The sequence below is a fragment of the Conger conger genome, chromosome 7 (assembly GCF_963514075.1).
Source record: "Conger conger chromosome 7, fConCon1.1, whole genome shotgun sequence".
Taxonomy (NCBI): Eukaryota; Metazoa; Chordata; class Actinopteri; order Anguilliformes; family Congridae; genus Conger; species Conger conger.
Window position 1 is genome coordinate 40,243,302 of NC_083766.1, and position 21,963 is coordinate 40,265,264.

General features: G+C 43.3%; 1 protein-coding gene across 2 annotated transcripts; it reads left to right on the top strand.

The window, feature by feature from the left end:
* Positions 1 to 494: 494 nt before the first annotated feature.
* LOC133133218 (F-box only protein 40-like) lies at positions 495 to 19,998 on the top strand. 2 transcript variants are annotated; one of them, XM_061249306.1, is made up of 4 exons: positions 495 to 773; positions 6,705 to 6,740; positions 7,722 to 9,602; positions 19,058 to 19,998. In XM_061249306.1, exons 2-4 carry the CDS (start codon positions 6,738 to 6,740, stop codon positions 19,262 to 19,264), a joined length of 2,091 nt encoding a protein of 696 aa, XP_061105290.1. In that variant the 5' UTR covers positions 495 to 773; positions 6,705 to 6,737; the 3' UTR covers positions 19,265 to 19,998. The 2 variants fall into 2 exon arrangements, with proteins under 2 accessions (XP_061105290.1, XP_061105291.1); XM_061249307.1 differs by lacking the exon at positions 495 to 773 and adding an exon at positions 4,957 to 5,036.
* The last annotated feature ends 1,965 nt before the right edge of the window (positions 19,999 to 21,963 follow it).

The window sequence follows — 21,963 nt, forward strand, 5'->3', positions numbered from 1 at the left end:
TGATGTATGCAGCTTTGAATGCCCCTGTGTGTACACACTGGATTAATCCTGTCCCGTTCTTCTAGGTTAAGGCCAAACTTTTGTATTCTATAAACCGAGTAGAATGAGCACCCATTATATTAAAATAACTGTTCTCATATGTCTTTAGTAAATTCAAATGCTCAAAATAACACCAGCATTAAGCATTATTATTGTAATACAAAGGGAGAATGTATGACATGCAATGATGGATTTTCATGAAAAAATGATAAAGGATGACATTTTAAGTAATGTCATACTATACTTGCATAGTGGGCCAGTGGAACAAGTGCTAAACCATTGACACACCAAATTAAGATTTGAGTATAATGGCTTGCAGTCCTAACAGCTTCAAGAAATGATATACATATGAAATGATACAATAATAATGTTGCTGCTATAGCACCACTTGTTTTGTGTCAGTACTGTACACACACTGGTCTACAGGCATCTATTAGAGCTATAAAATCTATTCTAATAGCATTTCACTGAATCTCTATACGAGTTCATTGAATGTCTACTGTCATAATGTTGAATATCTGGTATTAATTTATTCACCAGAATAATTGGCAACTTGACAGTAATGCAAAACATGCAACTTGAGCCATGTCTTTCAATGGCCAAGTCACATTATCCCATCTGCATGCCAGCTCTGTCTATTTTTATCACCCACAAACACCTGACATCCACATCCAGACAAACTTGAAGCAACTGGACTGGGAGCTTCTGGAAATCCGTATTTCATTAGGACTTGGGTAAGACAATATTCCATGAAATTGTTGATCCCCTACTTCAGTGAATCATACTAATGTACTGCATAAATATGTTAGGAATAATGTGATTCCAATGGCACAAAATATTGTTCCCTCTTTAAACTATCTCTGGTTCAGGGACATTTACAGAAAATGTGAATGTACATTCATTTTTTAACTGAATGCACAGTCACCAGAGCAGTTACATTTCCTAACATTGCGATGAATTAACAATGCCTTTACAACGTCATCCTGTAAGAAAAGCTAGCATGTTAGTATAGAGTGTATCTGTAAAGGTGTTGAAGATCAACCATTTGTCTATTAAGTCTTTAGATCAGCTATTCTAATGTACGAAGAGGTGCACTGCTGGGAGTAGTGAAGAGCTGTCTATTTTAATTACTTGTAATTGCATACCGTAAATCCTCAAATGGTGGCCGGGGTCTTTTATTTACTTAGGCTGCACAAAGCACAGGCCTTTATTTGGGGCAGGCTTGTATTCAAGGCAGGCCTTTATTAGGCTTCTGTTGCAGAATTTTATTCTTAGAAATAAAGTATAAGGCTACACTTAAAGTGGGCCAACACTGTTCAACACTTCCTGTAACCGTTCAGAAATCAATTAGTGTAGGCTAATCAGGAACACCGTTTGGTAAGTCATAGTGTCAGTCTTAACAGACTTAGTTTATTGCAAATATTCTCAAACACAATAAATCACATGGAAGTCCAGAATCCATAAAATAACAACTTGCCAGACACGCCTTCATGAACAATAACAAATTAGCATAGATAACAGCAAGTTAAGGATCTTTTTTTCCTAAAGTGCGTTTTATTGTGAGACATGCGTTTCGTTTGGAGCAGCATACCGGTAGGCTATCAAAAGATTTTTGTGTTGGTTTGGGATTTAATTTACTTTTGGACTGTTTGATTCTATTGCTAAATGTTGGGACTGATGGGCACTGAAATCTGAGGGGTATTTGATGGTTCACTGTTAAGTTTTATGTAGTTGAAAGAGTGTCGGGATTTCCACCCGTCTGTTTATTGCGAGCCAAGGCAAAGGCTTTCATTCATTCATTGAACGTGTGCTGTGCTGTAAATACATGGAAACCTTATTACGTAGCCAAGTAGCCTAAATTGAGTTAATTTTTAATTTTGCCTGATTTACTTTTTATTAAATTTGTAGCCTGGAATGCCTCGCGGCAACAATTGTGTTTAAATGTATACTGCTTCAGCCTTTGCCAAAGGCTTTGGCAAGCTACTCAGAAGGGGGCGGCAAGCGACTGGTAGCTTGAGAGCAACGTGTTGGAGACCCATGTTGTAGGACAACCACTTTTCATTGGCAACAGTATTAAACCAACCAACTATATAAAATATTAAGAAGAGCTCTTTTATTTCATTGAGTTAAATCGAAACACCGAAAACCACCGTCTCTTTCAAGCGCTCTCTTCCAATTAGTGTATCAACATTTTGTAAATATGTCGTCGCTTGGAATTGGAAACACCGAATTTGCGACAGGCAAAGCAAAAACAGGCATCATGCGAGACAGGATATTCTAGCCATGGTCAAGACTACTACCAGCCTGCACTAAAGCTTCACAGTTAGACCAAATTGGCGCTTGGGATAACGAATTAAAATTGGCTGGGATGGGCTATCCATATTTAAGTCAGGAGTGGATATTGAACAATGAAAACTCAAAAATTGAACCCATGAACACTCAAAAGAATAGCTATTACATTGATTTCTTCAGAGTTTTTAGTGGATGGGCAGATGATTCCTCTGGGTGGGCAATGGCCACCCGTAGACACGCCCCTGATAAGACAGATAAGACAGGAGCATTCAGGACAGGAGGCAACAAAGTCAGCCGTATTTAAGGATGGCCACCAGAAGCAGCGGCCCAGGAGAACCAGTGAACGGCTGACCCCAAAATGACAGGCGAGATAGGATGAGTGAGCCAACTCCAGGACAAGCGGATGGTGTCAGGTTTCATGCTTGTCATGTCATGTTTTATGTTTAGTCATTGTCTTAGTTACGTTATTGTCATGTCACATATTATGTTAGTCTAGCCTCGCCACGTTTTTATGTTTTATTTCTTCTTACGTTTCATTGTCATGTCATGTTATGTTTCATGTTTAGTTCTTGTTACCATTTATTTCTTAGTCTTGCCATGTCATGTTATATAGTTTATTGTCATAATTCCGCAAACTTGTTATGTCATGATTTATGTTTGTTTCATGTTCTGTTCATTGATTAGCATACACTTTTTCGTGTCTTTCTGCAAACCTTGCATTCCTGCTTTCTCTCTCTCTCTTTCTGTCATTCACACGCTAATTGTTTCATTTCCCTTGTCTTTTTACTAATCTACTAACTTTAGATCAGGATTGGGTAATACTAACATTCTAACCATTTGTTCATGTTACCTTATGTTTCTTGTGCATGTCATTTACTAATTTGCTAACGCTAGGGCAGGATAGGTTTATTACTAACAATTAGTAATTACCTCGTTAACTTGTCAATCATCCACACCTGATTTCAATTCTCTTGCTTCTCTGGAGCTAATTGTCTATACCTGTCTACACCTGCATATAAAGCTCAGTTTCATGTCTTGTCTTTGCGAAATTGTTGTCAGTGCACCTTTTGAGCGTTTTTGTCAAGCCATTGTCTACCCGTTACGATCCAAGCCTGTTTATTTATTTTTTAAAGATATTTTTTAGGCCTTTTTCAGCTTTATTGGACAGTATATAGTATTGAGAGACAGGAAGAATGGGAGCGGCTCGCAATGAGCATGCGGTCAATGCTCTACAGGCTGCGCCACTGAGACACCCCCAAGCCTGTTTATTGACCAAAGATTATTGACTTCTGTTTTGTTGACGATTGCCTGCCTGTACCACGACTTCGCCTATTGTTTTCGTACTTTTTCCCTGCGGAGCAGACTTCGATCTGGACTCTTGCGCCGTTATCGACCCTGAGCCTGCCTACTGTCCGCCTGTACTTCTGCCCCGCTGACAGCTTTCCTGGCTACCAGACTTCTTGCATGGTGTACCGATAACGAGACTGCCTTCTCCCTCGGTACTGGGCTTTGGTCGTGCATTTTGGGTCCAAACCCCCCACGCACCATTTCAGATGGACCGCTTCAGGAACAAACAGGCGGTTGGCAGGAGTGTCGTCTGGGGCCGGACAGCCCCTAAGGCTTCCTCCAACTTTCTGAAGATGTCGAGCTGTGTGGTGGCAACCAGGGTACAGGGAGGCAGGATGGTGGCAGACTCTTCATTTGCTTGAGGAGGTGAGTGCAGATGGGAGAGTGCATCAGGCTTGACATTCTTTGAGCCAGGCCAGTAGGTTAGGATGAACTGAAAACGGTTGAAGAACAATAACCACCAGGCCTGGCAGGGGTTGAGTCTCTTGACCGACTTCAGGTATTCCAGGTTGCGGTAGTTGGTACAGACAATGAATGGAGTGCTGGCCCCCTCCAGCAGATGGCGCCATTCCTCGAATGCCAACTTCACTGCCAGGAGTTCCTAGTCACCGATACTGTAGTTCCTCTCTGTGGACGAGAGGCAGCAAGAGAGGACAGACTGAAGACAGGACTGGTGGCTTTTGGGGCTCCAGCCGGTGATGGTTCCCCAGACCCAGTCCACTAGGGGATTGTGCTGGAGAAGCCAGGGTCTGCATAAAACCATAGCAACGAGAGGGAACTTCATAATGTAGAACATGATCTCCTCCTAGTGGTTGCCAGAGATCTGCAGCCAAACGGGAGAGGTGATGGTGTCGACTGTGGCCATGGGGGTGCCAGAGGGCTTGGGAGCGTGTGTGGGAACCCCCAGCTGACCAGAGTAGGGCAGATCAGGTTGGCGTCGGCTCCGGGGTCGAACAGAACTTGCACTTGGTGGCGAGCCCCCTCCCAGGAGATGTAGGCCATAATGGTGGATCTTGAGTGGGGATTGATCCATGGTGTCAGGATCCCCTCCTTCACTGACGGGCATTGTCTTTTAACAGACAATTACAGACATGGTCGCCAAGTGCACCACAGTACAGGCAGAGGGGCTCCAGCATCCATCTCTCCTCCTCCAGTACTGAGGGCTGGGTACACCCCACCTGCATGGGCTCAGGTTCTGGTTCAGGAGTGCTTGGCTGGGAAGGTGGTAGGCTGGAGCTTGAAGATGAACGAAAACTGGGACAGGAAGGAGGTGCAGTCGCGGGGTTCACCATCGTAGCGCTCTGGAGATGTCAGATGAGGTTCAAGACGGGACCAGACTGGTTCAGGAACAAGTTGAGGTGTGGAGACATAGGTGCTTGCCAGAGAGTTAGCCAACATGGCCACCTGGTGGAGTAAGTGGGTCACGTTCTGGCTCAGGGAGTAGAGTTTGGTGTCGTGAACTCCCAGGCATTGTGCCTGTAGTCTCAAAACCTCCAAAGCCGGGGTTGGGCTCACTGGGTCCATACTGGCCAGATTGTTCGGAATTCAGAACAACAGACCCAGTAGCAAGACCAAAGAGCAGCTTTCTTTATTATAAATCTGACAGGTCAAACAGGCAGAGGTTCGATAGCCAGCAAACAGAATCAGCAGGGAATAGGCAGTTTGTGAATAAGTGTCCAGACAGAGGGCCAATACACCAGCAAACTGAGATATCAAGGATAATCCAAGACAAAGTCGTAGTCACAGGGGAAGGGTCAATAACGAGCAGGCAAAACAAACAAAAACAGAATCCAGTGACAGAAGTCGGTAAGCCAAAACGGGTCGATACACAGCAATTCAAAACAAGACAGACAGATAAGGCTAAAGGCAGAAGTCGAAAACAAAACAGGTCGTAACAGATATAAATCAGAATATAATGCTGGAGAGTATGGTCAGGACACATGACAATCTGGCGATGAGTTAGACTTTAAAGGTTTAGGGTTTAAATACGCAGGTAACAAGAAGGAAATAACAAGCAGGTGTGGGGAAACAATCAGGAAGTGAAACACAGCTGAAACAAATGACAGGGAATGAATGAACTGACAGACTGACTACGGTGTGCAGAGAGGGAAACGAATCACAAAAACGCTGAGCACTTGGACAAAAACTAGACCACCAAAAACACAGAACCTGACCGTTCTCATTGCCCATGTGATCCTATTTTTCTGCTAAACTACTAGAAATATATATATTTTTTTATTTTTTTTATTTTTTTTATACAGTGGTTGTGATCCTCTCTTATATGTGCCACTAATATACACACGTATCAGTTATTCTGATTTTTAACTTCAATGTACTCATGGAGATGGAACATACTGCTATATATTGTAAGTGCAGTCTGTATAGTAAGTATTTAGAAAGTGACGCATTTTTTGTTGTTTTGGCTCCAGCAGATTGCATTTTAAATAAACAAAAACAATTCAATTAAAGTGCAGACTTTTAGCTTTTAATTTTTTAAAGACGGTTTTTACATCCATATTGGGTGAACAGTGTAGGAATTGAAGCCATTTTATATAAAATCCCCTTAATTTTAGGGGACCAAAGGTAATTGAACAATTGCGTGCTCAAATGTTTCTTGTACAGGTGTTAAATTTCATTGTTCGTTCATGCATAAAAGAGCTAGAAAAAAGTCTAGAGTTGATTCTAGGAGTGCCTTCTGTATTTGGAGTCTGTTGTTGTCTCTAAACACGAGAAGAAAATACACAAATGTACTTTAAAAAATGGACTGTAAAGTTCTGGAACAAAGTGTTATAAACAGATGTAATAGAAGATCAACCTGTACCAGAGTGATCATACTGGACTACCTCAATTTCCCATCAGTTGAAGAGATGACATTATAAATGAAATACCATACATAAAAACTCTGAAGTCTTTCTATCAAGTGTGACAGTGCAAATGTTTGTGTGTTTTCTGTTAAAGCAAAGCAATGAGCTACAAGTCAACATCAGTATTGTTTTCAATGTGTAAAATCTTATTTCTGTGTTTAGGATATGCTTGATAGTGCTAAGAACCCTGCATAAATGGTAAGTGTGTCTAATTCTGAATTGTTCTTTATTTAAGCTTTAATTAGAATGAAGAAAGTGCTATAGTTTTCATCTCCACCCCTGTTAGATTTGCATGCTTATTTACTTTTTAAAATGTCCTTTGACGTCCTATTTCATGCTTTCGAGCACAAGAGAGTGTTTTACCATTCATACAGTGCAATGTATTTGGACCGTTGGTACAATTTCTGTTCTTTTGGCTCTGTCATGCAGAAATCGTCGTACATTGGATTTGAAATGAAACAATGTGAGGTCAAATGCAGACTGTCCCTTCAAATGTGAGGGTATTTACATCCATATCGGACGACACCAGTAGGAATCACATCCCTATACATAGTCCCCCCCTTTTTAGGGGACCAAAATTGGATGGTTGGCTTCTGCAGAGTGTAGTCACTGAGACATCCACGCCTGCCTGCTGAAGAGTGTTTCTGGTCTGTTGGACAGGTATTTGGGGGTTTGTCTTCATTATGGTGAGAATTCTTCGGTCATCATCTTCCTTGGCCTACCAGCTCACCAGTGCTCACTATCTTCTTAATGATGTTCCAAACTGTTCATTTTGGAAAGCCTGTTGTTTAACCCATGCCTCATAATAACTCCCTTCACTTCACTACTCCCTGCACGACTCTGGGCCTCATATTGACAAATGCCAATAACAGCCTCAATAACAGGCAAAATCCTAGAATCAAGAATAGATACTGAAGGCTTTGTTATACCTGCTTCTAAATAAGGGGACTATGTATGAAAAGGGATGCGATTCTGACACACATCACCTGATATAGGTGTAAATACCCTATAAAGGGGACAGTCTGTACATTAACCTCACATTTATTGTTTCATTTCCAATTCCAATTTGCTGGACTACATAGCCAAAATAACAGAAATTGCACCAACTGTTCAAATACATATAGACTGCACTGTATATTTTTTAATTGAGCAATTATTTTGTTTGAATTCCTCCTGCAGGGCAGGAACAGGAATTCTGCTGTGGGCCTGCACAGGCACTGCGAGACATGCTATAGCCAGCGCTGCAGGGCCCCCGTGGAGATCTCAGTCTCTTGTATAACCATCAGCTGCCGTCTGCTCTGTAGCGCTGTCTTCCACCTGTGCAAGGAGGAGGAGCACCAGCTCCTCTGCCCCAATGAGAAGGTGCCCTGCCTCAATGCCCACTATGGCTGCCCCTTCACCATGGTCCGCTCCAAACAGGCCCAGCACCTAGAGGTATGCCCGGCGAGTGTGGTCTGCTGCTCCCTGGAGTGGAACCGCTGGCCCATGGAGGATATGAATGCGGTCTTCTATGACAAAATCCTGAAGGAGCAGCACTCTGAGGAGCAGCTGGACCTCTCCATGGCACTCAGAGACCAGACGCATCTTTTCAGCTCTCTGAAAATGAAGGTCATTTTTGCTGAGCTGACCAAGAATGCGGAGGAACCCTGCCCTGTGGAAGTTTCTGGGGCGGTGGGTGGCATGGCCTCAGAGGATGGGGCTGGCACTTCCATTCAATCCGGCGCATCGCTGTATTTACACCCCAATGACCCAGAAATGCAAGAGTTGACCCAAGAAGAACGTGAGGCTCTGGCCAGGGACAGGAAAGTGACAGGGTTGAAGAACTACAGCTTGTGGGAGAAAATGTTCAGCATGGATAAGGGTGGCTGTGACTATGCTGTTCAGGCTATGAGCAATGAGAAACCCGTTGAGAAGACATCATCATCACAGCAAATGACTGTGCTACAGGAAGTGCCTCAGGAGAACTATAGCAGTGATATCACCATGCTCACTGATGTCACCGAAACAGACTTGGATTCTTGGGAGAAGGGAGCTATCAACAGCCAAGAGAAAGGGGCCAGTATGCCAGAGAACATTAAGTACGTGGCGCAGAATGGGAAAATAATGGTTGAAATTGGGCAGGTTGCCCCTTGTGCTCCCAAACCAAAGCACTTTGTTTACACTTACCTGGAACCCATGCAGATCAAAACTGTCCGAACCTTTAAAATCCCCACCAGCTTCCGGGAGAAGCAGAGCCGCATCCGGAACCCTTCAAATATCCGGAAGATAAGCAAAGCTGTGGACACGTCCGATCTAGGAGTCTGCATGGAAGACATTCCAAAATGGGATGAGATTCAAGCAACCTTGCTATGTACTTTGGAGAAGGAGCAGAGAGGGCATTTAATTTCTGAGCCTGGTTCAGCAGATGCCCTGCTTTCTGACATAGGAACTCAGACATATCACTTCCTTTCCACACCATTCAAGCAAGATGACACCCTAGCAGACATTGCTGCCAATAGGGCTTTGAAGCTGCATGTACAGATCCATGCTGAGTGTGTGACCAATCGGCACAACAAGGTGAGCTCTGCATTCACCTTTCTGTGTGGCCATTTCTACCGTCGTGATGAGTTTCCCTCACACTTCAAGAATGTTCACTTGGACATCCAGTCAGGCCTGAACGGCTGGTTCGAGCAGCGCTGCCCCCTGGCATACCTTGGCTGCACTTACAGTCAAAAGAGGTTCCAGCCTTCCACCCACAGAGCCATAGTTACCTACAACCAGGTGCTTAGCACCTTTACCCTGAGACCAGAGGTCTCGCCCTCACTATATCAAGGAATTCGAACTGTCATCCCGGAAAGAAAGCGTGCCCGAAATTTTGACTCCCTCAGTAGACTGCCCTTTGAGGTCCTGGTGCACATTGCTAGCTTCTTGGACAGCTTCACTCTGTACCAACTGGCCCTGGTCTCCAGGCTGATGAGAGATGTCTGTGAGGCTCTCCTGCAGGTCAGGGGCATGGTCTCCCTAAAGTGGGAGAAAAAGACATACACTCATGGAAGGTCCTCCTGGAAATCCAGGAAGAAGGTAAGGTATCTGCCTCCTGTTTTGTTATAAGTTCTGCTTCAGAACTTAAGCAAGTGACACGTGTTCAACTCCCACATATAGTGGTCTAAAAGCACACATGCATGTCTTTACTGCAGCAAACAAATAATTGCACAGCAATTAAAAATTGTTGTGGCAATTGAAAAGCCTCAACTGGAAGCTAAAGTTCTCTACAAAACATATGTAACTATAAAAACAACCTGGAAGAAAATGGTCTGTCACAGGCCACCAGCTCCTTGTTCTAGTGGGTCTCCTGATGTTCATTTGTGTATTACTGGTTTCCTCAGTTTTTGCACATGTCTTCCTTCGCTTATGTTATTCAACTATTTTAGTTTCTTGTCTTCCCTTAGTATTGGCATGGGTTTAGCGGTCGTAATTAATGCCTGCTTGTGTTCACCCTTGTTTTTTATTTTGATTGAGTAAAGATCTGGGCCATGTCCAAAACAGTGTACTTTCCCACTACTGGTAAACTGTTTTGGATATGGATCTGATTTATTCCTTACTCTTGACTCTTGCATGTCTCTGCGCCTGGTTCCATATATTGTTTGTCCTTTGAAGTAAAATGTGACGAGACATGCTAATGGATAGATTGTAGATACATTTACATTTACATTTTAGTCATTTGGCAGACGCTTTTAATCCAAAGCGACTTACAAGTGCATAGGTTCTACCTCAAGTCAAAGCATCACATCCAGAACTAGGAAAATACACCTGGACTGCTGTTCTAAACATATAGTCGTCATCATATGTGCAATTTTTTTTTTTTTTTGGGGGGGGGGGGGGGGGGGGTTAGACAGGGATAGGGGTATCAGAAGGGGGGGGGCGGGGTAAATCAGGAGGGAGGACTAAGGTAGAGTTTGAAGAGGTGTGTTTTGAGTCTGCGTCGAAATAGGGGGAGGGATTCTGCTGTCCTGACAGCGGTAGGCAAGTCATTCCACCACTGAGGAACCAGAACGGAAAACAGGCGTGAACGTGCAGCTCGACCGCCAGGTGCCCGTAGAGAGGGAACCGTAAGGCGACCAGAGCTGGCAGACCGGAGTGGTCTAGCTGGGGACTAGGGAGTGATCAGGGATTGTATGTAATGTGGGGCAGTCCCCTTAGCAGCCTGAAATGCCAACACTAGGGCCTTGAATCGGATGCGTGCGGCAATAGGAAGCCAGTGGAGGCCAATGAGAAGATACATTGCAGGGTTCTCCCCTAAATTTTTAAACAGACTTGTGCTTGGGCCCTCCTGTCTTTGAAGCGGGCAAAGGAAGGAGGTGGATGGTTATGGAGGACGGAAATGGAGCTTTCGCACCTTAAAAGTACAGTGAGCTCCAGAATTATTGGCACCCTTGATAAATATTCACAAAAAAGAATACAGTTATTCACATAAGCTTTATTTTCCAACATAAACCATAATGCAGTGTGCTTTATGAATTCAATGGAATGAACCAAAGTATTATGCTTGGTTTTGTTTATTGTGCTCAGTAAGGGCTGTTTTTGTGCCACCCTTCCGAAGAGTTTGTTGGTAGAGGTGCCATTTTATATATTTCTTTAGACTTGTTGACCCCAAGACACAACCAATCTCTTAACTAAAATCCTTGGGTTAGCCTACTTATGGTCTTTTTTTCCAGCCTTGACAAAGAATCCTTGTTCACATAAACAACTGATTGTCTCTCCACTGATTGCAAGTTGTTTTGTTACATTTCCTTCTGTAAGGGAGCGGGGTTGGAGGACCAAACATGACCGAGTTGGATTCTAAAAGTTACCCACAAGACGGGAGATAACCACTAATATTTTCTGGGGCATCCCTTCAGACAAGGGATACACCCCAGAGGGGGAAGGGGAAAACAATAAATGGAATAGATAACTCCCTGGCACTATGGTCACTTAGATTGAGGCTAGAATACACAAAACAACATTTCACCTCCAATTCAACTCACAAAACAGGATTATTTATACATTGTTAAATACTGCACGCGAACAGCAACGGGGGTTCTTCAGACACAGAACACAACTTCAGACTAAATACAGGCCCGGCCAAATGTTTTGTCGCATGAGTGGACAAAAGTGACAATTGCTAATTACCCAACTCTTAGTTGGCTAATAAAGTTAGGAAACAACACAAATTAATCATAAGTGTCTAAAGTTTATTAGAAGCTAGCAAAATGACATTTCAAAATTGTTACTGAATGTTACAGCTTGATAATGATTAACAGGCAAGTGTTGTCGCAATGGCCAATTCCAATTTCTAGGCCACAGTGAATAAGGAAGAAACAAACAAGGGGCTTGATTAGTCAGCTGTAGGTAGCTATAAAAGCACAAATTTGACACTTTAAGCCATCAAATTCATGCTCAACATTGCTTCTGTCAACATGCCTGTTATAGAGTGCAATTACATGCCTTCTCTTATAGAGGGACCCTAGGTTAGGTTAGTCAACCCGGGCCCCGATGTTGGAGTGCAGAAGAAGAAATAGGTAGCCAGCAAGTCTGTATTTGCCATGAATGTTGTTCTCCTAAATAAAGAGTGAACACTATTGAAGCTGGTGTCTGTTGCATAAATATCTATGTGAAGATACTACATATGGCGACGAGGATCAACTAAAGAAAAAACCGGAAGATGTTCGGCAAAATATTGGCGTGAGTAAGACTAGTTTACCGAGTGAAGTGTGGCTAGCTAAGTTAAAGCTAACACAGGTGCGCGCCGTAGAGTGGATAATTGACGTTGTGCTTTGAGCTAGGAAAGGCCGAGCGCTCTCTTTATCACGTAGGTGCAAGGAAATAAAGACATGGCTGTCACAGTTGGAACGGTGGCATCGTTTGACAGCAAGTTGCAGAGCTGGGAAGAGTACTGCGAGATCTTGACTCATTTCTTCGTGGCAAATGAAATTGATGACCCAGACAAGAGGAGACCTGTTCTACTGAGCTGTGTGGGCACGCAGACCTACATGCTGATGAGGAACCTACTGAGTCCGGAGCAACCAGGTGACCGTACATATGATGAACTGGTAAGGTTGTTAACGAACCATTTCAACCCGAAGCCGAGTGTGATAGTTCAACGGTGGAAGTTCAACACCAGGGGCAGAAAGTCCGAGGAGAGTGTAATTCAGTATGTGGCTGAGCTACGGAAGCTAGCACAAGATTGCGACTTTGGAAATACTCTGTCAGTGATGTTGCGAGACAGATTAGTCTGCGGAATAAACGATGACCGCATGACTATGTATACGGTAAAGGAAGAGATATTCATTCCCAAAGAAGAGCCGATCAAAACAGAACTAAACATAAATGACAAAAGTGTAACCTATGAGGTAGACACTGGTTGTGGATTAACCATAATGTCAAGGAGAGCATTCCACAACTTATGGTCGGACGTACAGGAGCCTAAACTAATGAAGTGTAAGTTAAACCTAAGGACATACGGTGGTCATAAGGTAAAAGTACTGGGTGCATCAAAACTAACAGTGGGATACCAAAGTATTTCCAAGGTGTTACCAGTAGTTGTAGTCAAAGGCTCAGGTCCAAATCTAGTTGGGAGGGGATGGATAAAAGCTCTCAAGATACCAATAGACTGGCAAGTACACAAAATGGAGGACAGAGTGGCTTCACTACAGGAAGTTCTCGCTAAACATGAAACAGTGTTCAAGGATGAGCGAGGTTTGCTAAAGGGATTCGCTGCAAAAATACATGTTGCCCGGGATGCCACCCCTTGCTTTTATAAGCCTAGATCAGTACCTTTCGTGTTGAAGAAAAAAGTAGAACGTGAACTTGAGAGACTGGAGGCTGCAGAAATAATAGAACCAGTGAAATTCTCAGATTGGGCTGCACCCATAGTTCCTGTCTTAAAACCAGACAGTGAAGTGAGGATCTGTGGCGACTATAAGTTAATAGTAAACAAAGTGTCTCCACTAGAGGAATACCCCATTCCACATTTTCCATTTACATTTTAGTCATTTGGCAGACGCTTTTAATCCAAAGCGACTTACAAGTGCATTCCACGTTTGGAAGATCTATTAGCTTCTTTGAATGGAGGAGAGAAGTACAGTAAGCTAGATATGAGCCAAGCTTACCAACAGTTAGTTCTAGATGAGGATTCCAGAAAATATGTGACAGTGAATACACACAGGGGACTGTTCAGATATACAAGGTTACCTTTCGGGGTAAGCTCCAGTCCAGCCATATTCCAGCGTACCATGGAGGGGGTGCTACGGGGAATAAAAAATGTAGCTGTGTATTTAGATGACATACTTCTGACAGGAAAGGATGATGAGGACCACATCCACACACTAGAGCTAGTTTTACAGCGACTAGAGCAGTCAGGTTTACCCTTAAAACGGAGCAAATGCAGATTCGTGGAAAAGGAAGTGACATTCCTGGGACATCGTGTGGACGCCAAAGGACTTGAAAGGTGAAAGCAGTGCAGGAAGCGCCAGCACCTACTTCAGTGACTGAGCTGAAAGCCTACTTGGGACTGTTTCTACAACAAGTTCCTGCCAAATCTATCAACCTTCTTGGCACCGCTGTACCAGTTGCTGAGGAAAGATGAACCATGGACTTGGGGGCCAGGGCAGGAAAAAGCCTTCGCTAAGTCCAAGGAACTGCTACAGTCAAGCAGTGTATTAGCACATTATGATGAGGACAAAGAGCTCATATTAGCTTGTGACGCTTATGCCAGACGGAGCGGAGAAACCGATCGGGTTTATGTCACGAACGCTCAATGCTGCAGAAAAGAACTATTCCCAGTTGGATGAAGAGGGTTTAGCTGCTATTTTCGGAGTCGAGCGTTTTCATAAGTATCTTTATGGGAGAAAGTTTGTGATTTGTACAGATCACAAGCCCTTGATAAGCTTACTAAACGAGATGAAAGCTGTTCCACAGATGGCGTCACAGAAAATCATGAGATGGGCTGTGCGGCTGAGAGCATATGAGTATGTCATCAGATACTGAGCGGGCAAAGACAACGGCAATGCTGATGGTCTTAGCCACCTACCGCTTCCAGGGTGTCCTGAGGTGTCATCACAAGAGGAGCAGGTCATGATAATGGACCAGGATCACGGTCTGCCGTTGACGTCAGCAAAGCTGCAAAAATGGACAACAAAAGATCCCATACTCTCCAGGGTACATGAGTATATCCTGAGAGGATGGCCGGATAACCATGACACAGACTTTAATCCTTATCGACAGAGACAATGCGAGCTGAGTGTGCAAGATGGCTGTGTGTTGTGGGGAGCCCGAGACGTCATACCAGAGGCCGAGCTCGGATGCTGGAGGAATTACACCAGTCACACCCAGGCATGAGCCGCATGAAAGGTTTGGCAAGAGGTTACATGTGGTGGCCTCACATGGACACCGATATTGAGAATACGGTAAAGTCATGCACTACGTGTCAGGAACACAGGAAGGCTCCCGCGAGTGCACCACTTCATCCGTGGGAGTGGCCTGAGAAGCCGTAGAGAAGACTCCACATTGATTATGCAGGTCCCTTCTTGGGTAAAATGTTCCTAGTAATCGTAGATGCACTTTCAAAATGGTTGGATGTTTTCCCAGTCAACGCATCTACCGCTGCAGTAACTGTAAACTGTTTGAGGAAAAGTTTCAGCACACATGGTATTCCTGAGATGATAGTGTCTGACAATGCTCAGAGTTTTGTCAGTGAACACATGAAAGAGTTCATGTCTAGGAACGGGATCACACATGTCACGTCAGCGCCATACCACCCCTCATCTAATGGTCTAGCAGAGAGGGCGGTACAAACCTTCAAAGAACTGATGAAGAAAAGTACAGGTGATACAGTAGAAACAAAGGTGGATCGGGCTTTGTTCAGCTACAGAATCACTCCACAGTCAACCACTGGATTGTCACCAGCTGAGATGATGATGGGGAGAAAGCTGAGGTGTACCTTGGACTTGATTCACCCTGACTTAAAACAGAAAGTAGAGTCAAAACAAAAAGTCAGAAAAACTACCATGACAGACATGCAAAACATCGCAGTTTCGAAAAAGGTGACTCCATCTATACAAAGAACTTTGGATTTGGACCTAAATGGGTACCAGGTCTAATACAGGAGCTAACGGGGTCAGTTTCATATACTGTGTTGCTGGGCGATGGAAGAGTGGTCAGGCGACACGTCGATCAGCTGTTCAGCAGGCAGGAGAAGGATCTCCCTGCGCCCGCTCCTACAACTGTAGATGAGGAGGACATTCTGAAACCCAGTCCACCAGCAGCTGAAGTACTGGAGGACACTGAGCCACACCAAACAGAGGAAAGTGCAATGCCGGGGGTAGCACCTGATGCACCAGGTGGTACCTCACCCGACGGGTGGCGCCATTGAAAAAGGGACAAACGGTTTCCATGCTGTTTGAGGGATTATACATCATGAAGGAGATGCCTTCATGGGCAAGAATGCACCCTTATCTCCTTAGGTAGTGTGGTAGTCCACCCGCACTAACCTCCCAGGATCACAAAGAACTGTGGGGGGGGAATAAGTGTTGTAAAAAAAAAAAAAAAAAAAAATTGCATAAAGAAAAACAAATGTTTAAATGTTACTTGCTAAGACTTAAGTTGAAAAGTCAGTATTGGTTGTTTTTGTTTTGTTTATGATGGTGCGGGTGAACTAAAAAAGAGGAAAATCAAAAGCTAAGAAGGGAGGGATGTTATAGAGTGCAATTACATGCCTTCTCCTATAGAGGGACCCTAGGTTAGGTTAGTCAACCCGGGCCCCGATGTTGCAGTGCAGAAGAAGAAATAGGTAGCCAGCAAGTCTGTATTTGCCACGAATGTTGCTCTCCTAAATAAAGAGTGAACACTATTGAAGCTGGTGTCTGTTGCATAAATATTTACGTGAAGATACTACAATGCCCAAGATCAAACCAGAAACCAAAGTGCTGATCATTAAGAATCTCAAGTCCAAGTCTCCTGCTGAAGTTGCAGACATCTTCAATGTGTCTAAACGGCAGGTGGAGAGGATTCGCAAGCGCTACCAAGAGACTGGCGACGTCCATGAAAGACCCAGGTCGGGCAGACCGCGCAAGACAACTGCTCAAGACGACAGCTTGCTGGTCCGACTGTCAAAAGCCAGCCGCCTCACAGCTCCAGGAGGAGTGGACTCCAGCAACACCTGTTTCATAAAGAACTGTACGTCGGATTCTTGCTCGCAATGGTCTCCACGGTTGTATTGCTGCCCAGAAACCAGCGCTAAACAAGAGACAGCTAAGAAACCGTGTTGCGTACACCAAGGCCCACAGCCTGACGGAAGGTTGGACAGCAGAAAAGTGGCGAAAAATTTATTTTTCAGATGAATCGTCAGTTGAGCTCCATCCCAAGCGCCGCCAATATTGTCGACAACCCTCTGGGGCCTGTCTGGACCCACGGTTCACCCAGAAGACAGTCAAATTTGGAGGTGGGAGATTATGGTTTGGGGTTACATCCAATACGGAGGTGCCAGGGAGATCTGTAAGGTGGATGGTAACATTGACAGTGCCAAATATCAACAGATTCTTGCCTCCCAGTACATTCCCAACTACAAGAGGGGTCAGATTTTTCAACAGGATGGAGCTCCTTGCCATACCTCAGGTTCCACTATGAAGTTTCTCAGGGGGAAGAAGATCAAGGTCCTTCAGGGATGGCCAGCACAGTCTCCAGATATGAATATTATTGAGCATATCTGGGGAAGAATGAAGGAAGAAGCTTGGAGGACCAAGCCGAAGAACTTGGAGGAGCTTTGGGATGCCTGCAAGGTGGCCTTCCATGCCATCCCCGACGACTTCATCAACGAGCTCTATGACTCTCTGGCAAACCGGATGGCAACTGTTCTGCAGGCCAAAGGAACCCATACAAGATATTAATTTCTTAACTTATAGTCCATGATGAAATACTAGACTGATTTTTCATTTGGTATTTTATTTACTTTTTGAGAAAGATAAAATTTATTGATTATAATTTGATTTGCGACAAGACTTTTGTCCAGGTAGACTTTTGTCCATTATCAAGCAATACACCTTATAAGTATCTAGGAAATTTTTGTTCTGCTAGTATCTAAATAAACTTTAGACACTTATGATTAATTTGTGTTGTTTCCTAACTGTATTAGCTAATTAAGGGTTGGGTAATTAGCAATTGTCACTTTTGTCCACTCAAGCGACAAAACTTTTGGCCGGGACTGTACACAACCCGCCACCTACTCAGATCCCTGGGTACCGAAGGTGCGCAACACTCTCTCTCATAGGAATGTTACCTGCAACAAGGTGTATAGCCTTAGTGCAATATGTACAATCACCGACACTAAACTATGATGAGAACGAAAACACTGCGTTTTGAATAAAGTGGCAAAAGGAAACACCTCGCTATAAAGAAACAAACATAAAGCAGCTATCAGCCTTGGAAACAAAATGCCAGGGCAAAGCGATACACTGCAGCGCCAAGAGAAATATACAAACGGTGAACATTGTCATCATTCCCTAAGCCACAGGACATCTGAGCCAATCATCTTAATTACAAGCAGGCCTCAGTACTTCCACCATCCACCTTAAACTCACCCTACCGCTCCTTACTTGACAAAGGTAGCTGCTAACACAAGGCAAAAAATAAACTTGGTGGATGTGTTGTAGGGGGGTAAAATAATAATAATAATAATAATGAAGACTCAACACAAGTATTTCTCCACTGATGGCTTTATCACGAATCAATAAGTAATAAACAATACATTTTTCCAGTGTTCAATCTCTTATAATCATAGGAACACAATACAATTCCATTCCTAACTCAAATAACATGTTTACTTTTTGTTCCAGTATAAAATAATTGTCTAATTTATAATTTTACTCTTATTTTACAGATTATTCTTTTACACTAGCAAAATACATTATTTTATAAATGCCAATCTAAATTAAACATTAGCTTATAAACTGAAAAAGTTATTGTGTACTAGAAACAATATCAATACAAACATAGTTAACTGGTAACATGCAGAAAAACCGTGAACTAATGTTACTTGTTACCTTACAAAAAAAGAGACCCATTTCTCTGAAATAATCTAGATAAAGGTCTTACTTCATATTCTCCAACACACAATAAAGTATAAGATATTAAACCGATTCATTGGCATGATATATCCAGCATTGTGCAAGCTAGCAAGACGCGCGCCTCACGTGTGCTTAACTTCAGTATTAGCAGGATGCTAACATAAACCGCATGTTATTCTTCTTTCAATTACAGAATAAAGCTTGACGAAACTCCATAAAAAAAGACAATGAATATCTCATTTTATTATCTCTAGGACCACCACAAACAGTTATCTATGTTACAGAATGATGTTCAATACTTGATTTTGTTGGTTGAGGTGGTCCCTTTGTTGGTCTAGGTGGCCACTTTGTTTGCGACTGGTAAGGTGATGTCACCACCATTTTTTTTTTAAATCATCCATGCTCTTTTCCTCCATGTCTGTTACCTGTCTCCTATAGGTGTGGCAGTTCAGTAACCTTTCCTCTGCAGTGGAGAGGTGGAGCTTTGACAACAACATCCCTTCCATGGCCCAGCACCTGATGGTCTGTCCCTTCTACCAGACAGAGGATAAGAAACAGCCAGCAGCCCTGGTCAGCATGTGTGACCACAAACAAGAAGGAAAGAAGCACCACAGCCTTGTTGCGATGTTTCTTAGTGACAAATGATCCCAAATAAATGTTACCAAGTGGTGCAGGCATAGGTTTATTTGCAGGTGGCACAAAGAATACCATAAAAGCATGCACAACAATTACCTATGAAATGCATGTGTGATGGCATTTTTCAAATGCATGTGTTTGAAATACTGGTCATTCCTTACAATCATTGAAGTAATGAGGATAAGTGAGCTGATTAAGCAAGAGGGAAAACTGTTAAAACCAGCATGAGGGATGCACAAAATGGACAAAGATTGTGTGATATGCTACAATATTTACCATTTGTTGTTGAAGGTTGTTGGTTCAATCCCTGGCATGGCCAACCCAATATCCACAAACTGTTATAGGCTCGAGGGAGGCTGGTGTCACACCTAAGGTGCCCTACCAACACTACTGAAGTGCCCTTGAGCAAGGCACTGACTGCTCCAGGGGGTGCTGCACTCTGACCTCTCTGATGCATATCATGCATGTATGTAGGGGAGATAAATGTGAGATAAATATGCAGAAGGGAGGGTTTCATTCTGCCAGGGTGACAGCATATTAATGGATATTATGTTAGGGAATGTTCATGGATGTACACGTTAAATCTGTCCATAGTTCATATGTGCAGTATACGTATATCAACCTGTGTTCTGTAAGATGTTTCTGGTCTTACTTTTTTTAAAATGCATATGAGATAATTTATCTTATTATTTTGATTGTAGATCCAAGACACATTGTCATAACTGTGATTAAAGTAATTGTCAAAGTCATTTTCCCTATAGTTCCCTACAGTTCGGTCAGTTTTGTTTTTTCTCTCTCTCAATGTGCACTACATTCTCCCTTTACAAATGTATTCTTTATTGAACACATACATTACATTAATGGCATTTGGCAAACACTCTTATCTGATGTACAACAAAGTACAATGTGCACACCCATAACCAGGGATAATGCGATGAAAGACCCTAGAGCATAGGTATCAAACTCAGGCCCGCGGGCCAAATCTGGCCCGCAGTGTAATTATATTTGGCCCACGAGATAATATCTAATGTCTATTAGAGCTGGCCCGCCGGTATATAGCACATGCACAGCTAATACTACACATCCCAGAATGCTCTGCTGGTGCTAGCGTCAATTAAGACCCGTTAGCGTCCCCTCCACCTCTGTTGACATTCATTAACAACCTCATGCTACCAGTCACCTTGGGCTAATTTAAGCCACCCCTCCCAAAAAATTGTAAAGATGGAAAACAGGAACTTCCAAGACAGGTGGGAGGCAGAATATCTGTTCACGAATATAAAGGACAGACCTGTTTGTCTTGTGTGTGGAGCCAATGTGGCTGTAACGAAAGAATATCAAATAAAAAGACACTGAAACGAAACACCACGACAAGTACAAGGACCTGGACATGAAGTAGAAGCTTCAGAAAGTATAGGAGATGAAAAGAAGTCTGGTTTCACGGCAGACGATGTGCGGTCAAAAGAGTGGATTGGTGGGCAGGATTTGGGAGAAGATTCGGGAGAACAATGCAGGTGAGCTTACAGTTTATCACTGCATCACTGAATCGTTGTGTGGCAAAGCCCTGAAAATGGAACATGTTATGAACACCATAACACGAGTAGTTAACTTCATAAGAGCCAAAGGTTTGAATCACCAGCTGTGGATGAGTTAGGTTCGGAATACAGAGACATGCCCTATCACACAGAGGTGAGATGGCTAAGCAGAGGAAAAGTACTGAACAGATGTTTTGAGATGCGTGAGGAAATCTGTCAGTTTATCGAAAGCAAAGGGAAAGACACAACAGAGCTCCGGGATGAAAACTTTCTGTTTGAGCTTGCATTTCTGTGTGACATCACGAGGCATCTCAATGCGCTCAACCTGCAGCTTCAGGGGCGGGGCCGTGTTATCACAGACATGTACGCTGCGTTAAGGACTTTTAAAACCAAGTTGTGCTTGTGGGAGACTCAGATGCTGCAAGGACACTTGGGCCATTTTCCATGCTGCCAAACCCTGAAAGAGCAGATCTCTTGCCAAGTGCACAGTTTGCTGAAACACTCAATGCACTCAGCGCCGAGTTTACCCGGTGATTTGCCGACTTTGAAGCCCAGAAATGTTGGTTTCAACTGCTTAGTAATCCGTTTGCAGTTGACGTGGAAAGTGCACCAACCAACCTCCAAATGGAGCTGATTGAACTCCAGTGTAGTGACACGCTCAGGTCATCCCCGACACAATGCTGCAACTCTGTACCCACACTGCTCAAATGCTCTCTATGTTCAGCAGCACATATCTATGTGAACAACTGTTCTCTCTGATGGACATGAACAAAACATCACACAGGAGTCGCCTCACTGATGACCACCTTCACTCAATCCTGAGGATTTCCTCAGCTCAGAGCCTGACCCCAAACATTGATGAATTTGCATCTAAGAAGAGATGCAAGGTTCTGGCTTGGACCAATGTGCAGCAGAGTAAATCAGTGTAGTTTTAACTGAGATTTAATTAATATTTTCTTTATGCATTTTTTTCTTGCTACTCCTAGGCATGGACTGTTAATATGATTTTCAAGCAAATTATTATTTTAGTTTGGTTGTTTTGTTGTTGGCCTGTGAAAAAAGTTTTCCATTGAAAGCGAACTTGAAAGAAATAATTTTTTATTTTATATATTTAAATAAGAATAAGAAACAAATTATATATCTTTTATTTGAAATTAGATTTCTCATGTGTTTATA

What these genes read in the sequence shown, in the direction of transcription:
- LOC133133218 (XM_061249306.1), top strand. An exon ending in CCTGGAAATCCAGGAAGAAG is followed by an intron (nt 9,603 to 19,057) that starts GTAAGGTATCTG and finishes TGTCTCCTATAG; the next exon opens with GTGTGGCAGTTCAGTAACCT.